At 34.8% G+C, this 13,339-nt stretch overlaps 2 protein-coding genes across 2 annotated transcripts; one reads left to right on the forward strand and one right to left on the reverse strand.

Annotated features, from left to right (window-relative positions):
• Positions 1 to 4,183: 4,183 nt before the first annotated feature.
• Positions 4,184 to 7,982, reverse strand: LOC122310575 (F-box/LRR-repeat protein 10-like). Its single transcript, XM_043124562.1, has 4 exons — positions 7,708 to 7,982; positions 7,200 to 7,408; positions 6,845 to 6,938; positions 4,184 to 5,882 (listed from the first exon to the last, which is right to left on the reverse strand). The coding sequence occupies exons 1-4, from the start codon at positions 7,879 to 7,881 to the stop codon at positions 4,401 to 4,403; spliced, it is 1,959 nt and encodes a 652-aa protein (XP_042980496.1). The 5' UTR covers positions 7,882 to 7,982; the 3' UTR covers positions 4,184 to 4,400.
• A 1,754-nt stretch (positions 7,983 to 9,736) lies between these two features.
• On the forward strand, positions 9,737 to 13,093 carry LOC122310065 (protein FAR1-RELATED SEQUENCE 5-like). The gene is made up of 7 exons (XM_043123950.1): positions 9,737 to 9,817; positions 9,886 to 9,960; positions 10,044 to 10,172; positions 10,276 to 12,540; positions 12,630 to 12,704; positions 12,865 to 12,942; positions 13,031 to 13,093. The coding sequence occupies exons 1-7, from the start codon at positions 9,737 to 9,739 to the stop codon at positions 13,091 to 13,093; spliced, it is 2,766 nt and encodes a 921-aa protein (XP_042979884.1).
• Positions 13,094 to 13,339: the final 246 nt, after the last annotated feature.

The raw sequence follows: 13,339 nt of genomic DNA on the forward strand, positions 1-13,339 counted from the left end.
ATCCAAATATTGCTATAAACGAAAAATGCTATAAATATCAGAAAATTACATTCTTAATATCATGCACGTTGCTCAAATATTTATAAATATAATTATTAGTATATAAGCTATATACAGTTATTTATAAAAGTTCAAAGATTGGTTATTAAGTAGCTATGATATAAATAGACAAACAGATCAATAGATATAATATGAATATTTTATTTTTTCAATATTAAATACCTTGTGAATAAAATTGAACTAATTCAAATAATCAATTAGTTTTTTCTTTTAAAATAAGACATAACTTGGATGATAAGTTTGACTCGTATTCAAATAAAAATTAAATGAATAAGGCTTGATAAGATAGTATTAGTAGCCACTCAAATTTGACTTTTTTTGCTAATATCTATCCAAGATGAGATGATATGGTTTTTATATGAAAGTTAAAAGTAAAATAAAATATTATTATAATATTATTTTTAAATATTATTATTATTTTAAAAAGTTAAATTGTTTATTTTATTTTGTGTAAAAAATTAATAAAATTATAATAATATGATAAGATAAAATGAAAGTATTTTTCAATCAAAACGGCCCGTTATCATATAGTTTTTCCAAGCATGTGAGTTTTGGATAAAAGAAAAATAATTATTTTTCATATAATAAAATTGTAACATTGTTCATGGGAAGCATTAATTTTGAGTGTCTTGTATTGTATTTATATGTCTTAAACGTTTGCTATTGGCACAAAAATAAATAATGATAGAGATATGGTGTTTTTATAATTATATTTTAAATAAGAGGTATCTTTATAAAATAATAATATTTCTATAATTTTATTTTATAAAAACATAGACCATTTACAAGATAGTTATAAAATAAGACGTTGTTACGTCCAAAGAAGATTTTTGTAGAAATCTTCTACCGGTCAGTGTATTTCTCTTTTTTTTTTTAATTTTTTTTTTAACATTTTTTAAAACTATTTAAATATTTTTTTTTAAAAAAATCACATATTTATTTAAAAATACTTACTTAACCACTAAAAAAAAAATTAAAAAAAAAATCAAAACAGTTTTCGGTAAAAAATTTCGATAATCCCTTCCCGTGGGATTAGTGTTATCCTGTAAAATAACTCTTAGGGAATAAAATTTATCATTATTTTTTTGAAAATGAAGGGAAACTTTTTCGCTACCCTCATCCATCCAGCAGTTTGATGCGCTCTAAGGCCGATTCGCCTAAGACATGTACTGACTTATGACAATGAGAATTCGATGCATGTACTGTCAGTACTGAGTCACTGACAATTAGACTTGTACGACCCTCCTAAGTATCCGCCAGCGGCTTTTCCTTTTAATAATGCCTTTCTCGATTAGACATTTCTAGCCTCTAGGCTATGTTGAGGCGTTGAAGGTAAGGAAAATGCTAATCATGTTTTTTAAATTTATCGATCGTTCTCATTGACAATGTATTTTAATTTTTCAAATTTATTTTTTATTTAATTATTAGTAAAATATGTATTTTTTTTTGAATGATTAAGAATATTAAAATATTTATAAAAAAAATAAAAAAACTTCATATTTATATTAACAGTACGCCGAACGATAATCCTTAAGATAATTTGTGTAGTATTAAAAAAATAATAAATAGTAATATAAAATTAATAAATATTTTTGTGAATATGAATAAATAATATTGATAGTTTAAGGTGATTTTAGATAGGGTTGTATACCAAATTAAGAAACCGACATCCATTAATAAAAATTGGCTGCTGGACGTCAAAATAGGCTGAAATTGGTGAAGAACTGGTCGGCGGACGAGTTAAATATATAAGAACTAACGTCAGCCAGTTTGGTTTCAATTCTCCTATGTGAAAGCTGTAGAATTGGCCGACCAATTCTTATATATATATTTTTTAAATGAATGACTTTAAGCCAAACGATACTATTTTAAAGTGGAGAAATACTTTTTGCAGTCGGGAGATGCAGTCGGCGTGCAGTCGGCTATTAAAAAAAATTAATACAGGACCTACATGAAAAAAAAATTTATTTTTATAACTTTTTATAATTCATATAGGTCCCCCTGAATATAAAACAATTTTTTTATAATTTTTTTTATTTAATCCGTACAGCCGTTTGCATCCCGACTGCGTTTCCCGACTGCGTGTAGCAAAGCCCTTTAAAGTGCGATTAATAAATCGTCTCACCCCCTTTCTTATTCTTCCCGTCTCATTCTTTCTCAATCATAGGTTTTCTCCTCTATAACTCTCTTCCAGACAATGGAGCGACTTCCCTTCTTCGTCACATAGACGTCGACAACATACTGAAAACTACACTGACGCACATCAAGATCGAGATTATCGGTTTTCTCTCTCTCAGTCGACTGGTTTCGATCGGTTCTAAACACCATTTTCCAACGTTAGTGCATCGTTGATTTACCACAGAAACCAAGCCGAACCCATCGGGTTTCACTCCTAATTTTAGATCACCTCACTAATTAAATACACTCAAAGCTATACTCAAGTTTAGGTATGCAAGTTTTATATATTTTTTAAATAGAAAAAAATAATTCTTATATAAATGTCATATTTATTTAAATAAAATACGCAAAACTTGTCTATTTTAAAAATGTAAATGTAATTTTTTATATTTTTATTAAATAAGTTTTTGATAGACTTTTTTTTATTAGATGTTTTTTTAATAATTATATTTATAAATTAGTGTGCATGACTCCACTTATATGATAGTTTTGTATTTATAAAAAACCTGATTTTTAAACTTCTCTCTCATAAATCACTTCTGTCAAAATTATAAAATGTGAAGAAGCGGCGGTAATATTCTTCTTTTATAAATATATTATATTTAAAAAAAAAAATAACAAAGTTGGATGAAAAACATATCACATGACCTGAATAAATAATGGTACATAGATGCTAGTACGATGGCTACTCCTAACCTGTTTAGGGCTTTATGGGCGTAATTGAGAACCATGGTCGGCCCACCCCGACGTCATCTAATTACAGGCCCATTCAAGTTGATTCAACAAGGAAATTGATCAGAAAGTACTACATAAATGAACTTTAACTTGGTACATCCACGTGTCACGTATCTGGGGGGCCAATTGAATTGAACATCTTATCCCTCATTATCATACGTATATACCAAGTATATATTCCTGAATAATTCGTAATCTACATCATGAAAGATAGGATCGGGAATTTGGAATTTAACAGCAGAATTAAATCTCATAATGATTAGAGTTGGACGAAAGTCCAGACAAACTCACGTTCTCCTCAGGTGAAAGGTATTAGCATCACAAGTAATGATGCCACTATATATTTTATAATATATATTATTAAATAAGAATATTTTTATAAAATAATATTATTATATAAAATATTGTAAAAAGTGACGTGTATTTACGATCGCAGGACAGACGAACAAAATTCTCTAAAAAAATCGAAGGTTCTTACGAATTGAAGATATATTTGCAACTTATTTATTAGCTTATTAATTAATTGACGTGGAAGCTTTCTATATCAATTAGTAAAATATATATATATATTTAACTTATTTTTACAAATGTTATTGATCCCATATAAATTATTTATTCTTTTTTTTTTTTCTTAGCAAGTGACAGATATTAGACTTCATTAATAATAACAGTTAATATAGACACTCAGTATGTAGCCTAAAAATAATTATAAGGAGGATTTTTTCATTATGAAAATCCAGTAATATTTTTTATTAGGGTGTTGCTTCTGTACAAATTGTTAAAAGCTGTCTATTGTGCAGTAGAATGTGCACATAGATTATAGGATTGTTGTATTTTGACTGCTGACCAGCTTTCAAATTCCTGGAGTAGGAGTCTTGCGTGTGTTTTTAGCCATCCTTTAATTGTCCAATCTGTTACTTTTTGATACTGCTTTATGGCTCTAATGCATAAATAATTTATTTGTAAGTATATTTGCAAATATTTGTAAGAAGTGTTACCGTCGTAAAAAGATTCTAAAAAAATCAATTATAAATTAGCATAACTTCGAATGATATGTTAAATTTAATTTACAATAAAAATAATTTTATAATCTAACATATCATATCAAGTTACATCAATTTAACTAGTAAACATTGTGGTCCGTATGTAAATAATTACCCAGAAGTGAAACCCAAGTCGAGTTCATTGAGAAGAACTACATAGAAAAGAATTAATAAACAAACTCGTTTATACTTATTTAAGTAGCAAACTTTAAAAAACAGACATTTCCAAAGTGCATTGGTTGATGAAATCGAGTGAGGAAATCGAATTTTCTGAACTCTAACCACAAGTTCATGATATAAGAGTTACAGCTATCCCATATCGACACTAGCAAGCAATTGTTTCACAGGCATGTATAAATAAACATTGGAACGTTATTGCGCACATTATTCCATTGGTTCAGCATTGTTCTCAGCATCCCCCATCTCTTCATCATCCCCCATCTCTTCATCATCATGCTCAATCTCGCCTTCGAGAAGCCACTGTTCGAGTTCGTCCACCTCCTCATAGTCATGTGCCTCATCATAGTCAAGCACCTGTGAACCATCGGTGCAATCCCATCGATTAACCCCCAACTTGCCACCATGGCATTCCACATGCAAATATGGTCTATTCCTAGCTAAAGCATCTACCAAATTCCTATTAAGACTTCCCCTGACGCCCAGCCATCTCAGCCTTGGAAAGTACGGTTTCTTCAACCAACGGAATGCAAGTTCTGTGATGCCATCACATTTATATAGATCCAGCAACCTCAAGCTACTACCATGCCATCGGTCCTCATAAACCTGCATCGAGGCCAATGCCATGACAGCTTTGTCACCGATGAGTGGGCAAAACTGCATTCGGAGTTCAGAGAATGGAACCCGACTTCTTGCCAGTAGCAAAATTCCGTTATCAGAAAGGTTAGGAATATTTGATAGGTCCAATTCTCGCAACTTCATCTTACAAGAACCATCAAATAATGCTGAAATGCATTTATCAGTGAGTCGCCTGCAACCTCGAATGGACAATCTAACAAGTGAACCAATAACCCCTGGTCTTAAATATGTCAATCCCATATCACTTATATCTGAGCCATCCAACCGCAAAGTCTTCAATTGAGGAAGAGTGCTGATGGCTCGAAGTGCTTCATCCCCAAGGTTTTTGCAATTTCTCAGGTCAAGAATTCTAAGATCCTTGTTGGATACCAAATTCATGACTGCCCGATTGGTTAGAAGATTGCAAAATATCAAGCTAACATGTGTCAAAGAAAGGGAAGTTGCAGAGATATCATGAAAAACTAGATCAGTTAACTGGGTCCCCAGAGACACCTGAAGCTTGTGTAGCCTAGAGCATGAATGCAAGATTGTTTTGAAACCTGTGTCAGTAACTCGACAAAAGCCACCAAGACATATGCTTTCCATCTTTGCACATTTATCAGCCATGAAGAGGACTCCAAGATCGTTGACTCGTCTAAAATTGGTAACGATGAACTCCAGGCGTCGGACCAATGAGAGATGTCTCAATTTCCCATATTGATTGAGTTGTTGAAGGCCATAGTTGGTCAAGTCAAGTGCGATTTCTGGTTCAATTAATGGTGCATCTGAAAGATCCAAATGGGTCAAGGAGACTAGACCTCGAGATATTGTACCAACCATAGCGTCGGTTATATAGTCTACTGATAGGCACAATTTCTGAATGTTTGACAATATGGATGGTCGAACATGATTTGACTGATGGGGTCCCAAATTTGGGCTAACCATCTCAATCACTGTTTCTGAAGGAATGTACTCGATCTCAAGAGAAGTGAGTTTTTCAGATGCCAAAGCCCAAACTCGAGCAAAATTATGATGAAGAAATAACGAAACATCAAACATCAGGATCAGTGCCTACGAAAAGATTGCAATAAAAATGAGACGAGACACACGAGAAAATTATAAAATGGCATGGAAACATTTATGAAATCAGACAACTGTACATCTGGAAAGAATTCTGGAAAGATAGATTGAGTTTCTCTAATTAAGCTGCCTGCAAGACCCACATAGTATCTACAAAAAACTTCAGCATATGGCATTGTCCTAAATGCTGCAATGCATGAAGATACGAACTACACTTTCCATTATTAATCAGGGTGGCCCCAAAATACCAAATGGCCAAGAACGAACAATATGCCTTTCAAGCAAGACAATGGCAAGTGCAAACTTCTGAACACAAGCCAATATGGAAGAATAAAAAGTTAAACGGATATGATAAGTAACCATCACAAGTCAATATGAAATAAAAAAGTTACTAAATGAGTAACCATATTATCCAATGCATTACAAATTGAACAATAATATTATCAAAAGACCCAGTACTGTATTTGATATTTTAATCAGGTCAATAACCAAATGGTAGTCACTTACAAACTTCACCCTTATTCACAGGACAATATTGATCAAAATAAAGGAGGGATCTAACAACGATCACAGGAACCGAGGCAACAAGCTAAAATACATAGAACTGTATTTATGAATAATACTGCTGATCACATGTTACTTCGATCTGAAAAAAAAACCTTTTATCTTCACAGTTTTATGTGTAATTTATTCAATATTTCTGTTTATCGACTACACCTTTGCTTTTGGTGTTAATATTATTATACTTGCATGTTCTGGATGAATATTATACCCGAAATATTATTATTATTATTTTTTTCACATTTCTAATCTTGATTAACTATGGATATTTCATGAAAACTTTACTTATATAAGACCGGATTAGCTTGAACGTGGTCATTACACTCGGACATTCTCTTTTTTCAACATATATTAAGTGTTCTCCATTAATTACTCTTCCAGTTAAGCCTTACTTCTAGCTGAGTGCAACCGCAGAGCAAATCCTTCAGATCAGAAATATCAATCGTCTGCCCTCCTTTTTCGGCCACTGAACCCAAGCAGAGAGACCTGAAGAAATTAAAAACCCAAAGCTAATAACCCCACCGCTAAAATTAGGGAACAAGTCAAACCATGCCATTATAAATCCAATGATCACGTATATGCTATCTTCAAGTTTTTCTTTTTGGCTAAGTCCACTCTGAAAGTGTTAACAATTAGTTTTTTATTAAATAGATACGATTCTTCATCTCAACCATACGACTCAAAAGCGATGCAACAGATTAGAATCCTACAGCTACGCTTCAAGCACCAAAAATAGAGAGAGAAAACCTTAGATCCGGGCATCGCCTGCCGATCTCAGAAAGCAGTTTCCCGCTAAAACCGGAGCAATTGTGCAGGCAAAGCTCGTGCAATGGAGGACGAAGCAAGAGCTCGATTGCCGAATCGTTAAGGCGATCGCAGTCAATTTTCAAGTTCTTCAGGTGAGGGTTTGGCGGCTGCAACAAAGGCCGCAGCAAATCCACTGAAGGAGCAACATCCTGCAACAGAAACCCACCAGAAAAAAATACCGAAAATTAAATGAAAAGGGAAAGGTAAGAGAAAAATAACAAAATTTTTTTTGATAAGTAAAGAGAAAAATAACAAAATCGAAAAGTTTTTAAGTTTTTTAATCTTTCTTTCCGTTTCTCAGCACCGAGTAAAATTTTGTTGTAATTTTTTGGCTTTTAATGTTAGAAGCCAAAATTCTAAATCTTTTCTCCATTTCCATCAAATTCCTGGCATCCAAATGGAGTCAAAGGGTTTTCTAAGGAGGTATAACGAGAGAGGAAGTACTTACGAGGAGGTGGAAGGTGGGTAGGAAGGAGAGGATCTGAGAGGCGCAGGCCCTGAAGGCGGTACACGTGGACGCGGCGCAGCAGATCGATCCCACGTCGAGTTTCGTCATGATGGTGGCGAGTAGTGCCGGTGGCAGGAGCTCCAGGCTCTTCTCCGGGTGCTCGCTGGTCCCCATGGAATTCTCGGACCGTTTGGCTGTAGGATCTCACGGTCAACGTCTTGCCTATCGCTACTGCGTCGCATGTTAGATCACTCCCAATAGAATTTTCTTCCTATCTTTCGAAATATATTATCAAATTTCACTTTTTCTATTTTATATACTGATTTTTATAACAATAGTGCTACGTACAACAATAGTGCGTAACCATTGCGCACCCAACGCTGAGGTGGCATTATCAGATGGTTAGTGTAAAAAAAAAAAATGGAGGGAAATCGAAATAGAAAGACATAACCCGTACATCTTTTCTGCTTTTCATCTCTGGTTCCTTCTTCTGGACGCCGAATCCATTTTGGTGGTTTTTTTGATTTCTCGTTGACGCAGAACTGCTTGTTTTTTTTTTTTTTTCCTTCATCTCCCCCAAATCTCTTCCTCTACCTGTTGGCCGGTTTGCTCTACACCGACCAAGTCCTCTGCACACGACATTATCCTCTGCTTCATACGGTCTCAGGTAGTGTTTGCTGATTTCTAAGTGAGTAAATATTTGTGTATCAAGTATTTAAGGATATCTAGATTTATCTTTTTTTGTATCCAGCAATCCATTGAATGCATTTGCTTTTGTTTATACTAGATAAAGTCATTAACAGATATAACCGGATGTTGGACCCGACTTCATGAACGAATGGTTCTGAGGTAGTGTTTGTTTCCTACAATATATCTCTATTAAGTAGTCTTAGCTCGAAATAAATATATTTAAAATTTCGTTAAGTTTTAATGTCGATGAAATATTCTCAAAAATGCATATTTTGAATGTGATTTAAATAAAGTCGTTATTTTTAGGCAAATGATGATTCTTCCACTATTTTTTTTTTTTGGTTCAGAATTTGATTGGTCAATAATTCATTACAGTACAATATAAGTATGAAGAAATAGTTGTTTTAATATTTTTGTCAACTATTCCTAATCGATATTTGATGCTTTTATCAAAGTTATTGTCAAGAGAATAGTTAAGAAGGTCGAGTAGAGTGAAAAACAAACACTACAGACTACACAGTTAGCTAATGGGTGGGAACTTGACAACCCACCTTTCTTTATGGCATGAAAAACAAAAGAAAAATGATCCCTCCCATGTCCAATAAAATGTACTGGTTAGAGAGATGTTGTATTCCAACCACTATGGTTTTGTTAAATTGGATTGTGATGAGCATTGTTTTACTAGATACTAGACTGGTGATTATATATACTTAGGTATTCCATATAAGATAAAACCAATGCCCATGGTTTCTACATCTATCAGACAACTCAGGTAATTTTCTAAGATGTAGGCTTTAGAAGTTTGAAGGCTCTTGCCTACAGTAGTCTTTCACATTCTTCCAAGTGATATCTGTAGACAATCATTCCTCAATTAAGTGGGCAGAGTTTTTCAAGGAAAAATGTCCAGTGGGGTTTAAACAGTCTTATACATTAATTAGCTGCCCCTTCCATTATTTTTTAATATTCAGAGTAAGCTACACGAGGAAATTCCTTGCGGAATTGGTAATGATTTCATTTAGGACAGACTTCCAATGTGTGTCTATGTAATATGAATGGCCCATGTTGATGATACTCATTAGTCTACCTAAACTCGAATCTACCAACTGGTGGGTCTGAATGTAGCATAGCTCAAATGCTTTTGGGCTGAATCGAGTGGTAATAATCAGTTGGAAAAAAAAAAAAAAACTGAAATGCATGTTCTAACTTATTAAAGTCGTTTTCTTTCTTGATGTTATATATCATGTGAGTAATTTCATTTAATTGAGTTGCTTTTTTTACATATTTTTTGTCACTCTTAAAAGTTATGATTTGTTCTAAAATACAAGTAAATACCATGTAGATGGAGAAAGGAAAAGGGAAAGAGCATGCATCTCCTATAACGCCTCTTGCCACTAATCCATCAATGAATCCATCAACTCAGGTATGTGGAGTTTCTCACCTCTTTCAGTTTTTTTACTCATTATCATGACATGGTTGTTGACATCTTAGGTGATACCGAGACCATTTTATACATATTTGTCAACATCTCCTACCACAAATGCATCTACCAATCCAACAACCCAGGTACTTTAAATATTAATTTGACACTAATGTTTATATTTATTACTACATCTTTACTTAATTTTCATTATTGATCTATATGTTAGGTCATACCAATATCATTTTATCCAGATTTCTCAAGTTATATGCATGGGGGCCATGCACCAATGCCACATGCTCTGTTACCACCTTTCTTACCTTGTCCTAATGCCAACCTATCGTCATGGACTTGTCAGGTGATGAATATATTTTTCGAACTATATTTTTCGAACTAGGGTGTGTACTTATAAAAATGTTTATATTGATTTAAATATTGGTTTTTATTGTTATAAACTGTAGGAAAACCTTATGCCAGAATTTCAATCATCAGCTCCCCCCTCTTTGATTGGTACTCCATCTGCAAGCTCCAGCCGTGTTGAAGAAATTCAAGAGCCCACACCTGACTCGAGGGAGGTTGAAATATTCTCTACATCCTCTGAATCCGAAGATAACAATGAGGCCGAGATAGAAAATACAATGCATAATGAGGGGGTCGATATCATTGAGGAGCCGAAGGTGGGGATGGTATTCAAATCTCAAGACGAGTTAGTGGCATATTATAAAGGTTATGGGAAACAATGCGGTTTTGGGATAATGACTCAAAGGAGTCATAGGTTTGAGGATGGGAGCCTCAGATATATCACGCTTTGTTGTTCTCGTGGTGGGAAGGCAAGGAAGCGTACGACAAATGTTGCGAGGCCGCGTCCGATGTCAAAGACTGACTGTAAGACAAAGATAAATGTTACGTTCATGGATGGAGTTTTCAAGTTGTTGAGTGTTCACAATTCCCACAATCACAGCGTAAGTCCACAGAAGTCGAGATTCTTTCGCTGTAATAGAGAAGTGAGCGAGTCTGTTAAGAGAGTATTAGATACAAATGATCAAGCTGGCATTAGACTAAACAAGAGTTTTGCAGCACTTGTGCAAGAAGCGGGTGGGTTTGAGAACTTGCCTTTCAGTGAGAAAGATTGCAGAAATTATATTGATAAGGCACGCCACCTTCGACTTGGGAAATGTGGCGCTGAAGCCCTTCGTCAGTATTTTGCTAGGATGCAGTACAAAAATGATAGATTCTTTTCAGACATCGACCACGATGATGATGGAAGGTTGAAGAATGTCTTCTGGGTAGATGCACGGAGCAGGGTAGCCTATAAATATTGGGGTGATGTTGTGACATTTGACACCACATACCTGACAAATAGGTATGGAATGCCGTTTGCACCGTTTGTTGGTGTAAACCACCATGGTCAGTTAATCCTTCTGGGGGCAGGATTGATTTCTAACGAGGATACGGAAACATTTGCATGGCTGTTTCAGACTTGGCTAAACTGTATGGATGGGGAAGCGCCAAAGGCCATTATCACAGATCAAGATAGAGCTATGAAGAATGCAATTGCTCTTGTCTTCCCCAATACACGACACAGATATTGTTTGTGGCATATTCTTAAAAAAGTACCTGAGAAACTTGGTTCCCATCATGCCTACAAAACTGGGTTGAAAACTAGTTTGATGAAGTGTGTGTATGACTCTCAAACCATAGGGGAGTTTGAAAATAGTTGGAATGTGTTAATTACCACTTACAATTTGCAAAAAAATGCTTGGTTGCATAGTTTATATGATGAGCGTGAGTTTTGGGTACCAGTATTCTTGAAAGAAATCTTTTGGGCTGGGATGAGTACAACACAACGAAGCGAGAGCATGAATGCTTTCTTTGATGGCTACGTACACTCAAGGACAAACTTAAAAGAGTTTGTCGATCAATTTGATAATGCATTGCGAAAGAAGGTTGAAAATGAAAATGGGGCGGACTTACATTCATTCTACGTCACAATTCCCGTCGTCTCGATCTCTCCACTTGAAAAGATATTTCAGAACATATACACTAATGCTAAATTTAGAGAAGTTCAAAAAGAGATAATCGGGATGGTTGGTGTTCTTCCAAGTCTACATCGAAAAGATGGTGTAATCGCAACGTATCATGTAGAAGATGAAGTTGCTGTTGATGATTTCATCAAAGAGGTGACCCAAACAGTGTACTTCAATGAGGCTGAATGTGATGTGAAGTGTTCATGCGCACTGTTTGAAATGAGAGGGATATTGTGTCGACATGTATTGGCTATTATGAGAGTTAACAAAGTGAAAAAAGTGCCAGAAAAATACATATTAGATCGATGGAGAAAGGACATTAAACGGACATACACTCTTATTCGAAGTTCTTATGACTCAGTTGATGCGAGGCCAAAAGTGAGTAGATATTCACGTATCATGAAGGTATGCTACGAGGTTGCCACAAATGCAGCGTCATCTGATAAGAATGCCGAGGATATGATACATAAGTTACATGAAATGAACCTCGGCTACCTCACCAACAAGTTGCCCCTTCAAACTTTTTCCAACGTTGCAGTTACACCTGTCAATACCACCATAGAGGGGAGTTCAAAAAAAGTACTGAGTCCCCTTCAAGTGAGAGGGAAAGGCAGACCACCATTTCTCAGGAAGAAATCAATGATTGAGCGGGTTAGACTGACAACGAAGAAGGCTACTCAACAGAGAAAACGTAAACAGGTCGAGTCAATACTCCATGTTGATAATTGCAGTTTTATCTATGTTGGTCAATTGTTTGTTATACTAAACTTATTTTTAATGATTTATAGCCGCATGTAGGAGAAACATGCAGAAATTTATTTGGACATGTAGATATTGGGACTGAAGAGGTAATTCACATTCAGGTATCATACTTTTTTAGATATTTATAGCCTCATGCATTTTTAGAGTGTAAGGTGGTGCTCTAAAGTAATCTAGTTTTTTTTCCCTTTTCTATTGTTTGCAGCCATTGATTTATTGATGTCTTTATTATAAAATAATCTACTTGTTTGTATCTATTATTAGCAACCACAAAATACTACAGAGGTGTTGGAATATGGTGGAACCCAGTTTGGTTTTGCAATGAGTGAGATTCAAGAAAGTGTAACTTTCTTAACTTGGTCACTCTCTTTAATTTGGCTTATATAGTTACATGTGGATATTTTTTTAACCATTATTTAATGGTTCACAGGTACATATTGGGGTAGATGGAATCCAATTGGAATCGTTGTCTGGGAAACAGACATGGTTATAAAGACTACTATAGTTGGTGAAAAGTGGGCGGAATATTTTGTTGTAGTGTTGGTTTTTTTTGTGGGTCTGTTTCAGTATTTGGCTATGGCGTGGAAGGGCTGGGTTGGCCTATTTTGTGTGGAATTGGTTATTGAATAGCATTTTCCCCATGGTGTTTTATGCTTTGCTTGCCTACTTCCAGTGGATATTTATTTTCTTGCTTACCATGGTGTTTTGTGCTTTGCAGGAGTTTGTATCATAAATATTC

This window comes from Carya illinoinensis, chromosome 5, assembly GCF_018687715.1.
Source record: "Carya illinoinensis cultivar Pawnee chromosome 5, C.illinoinensisPawnee_v1, whole genome shotgun sequence".
Classification (NCBI taxonomy): domain Eukaryota; kingdom Viridiplantae; phylum Streptophyta; class Magnoliopsida; order Fagales; family Juglandaceae; genus Carya; species Carya illinoinensis.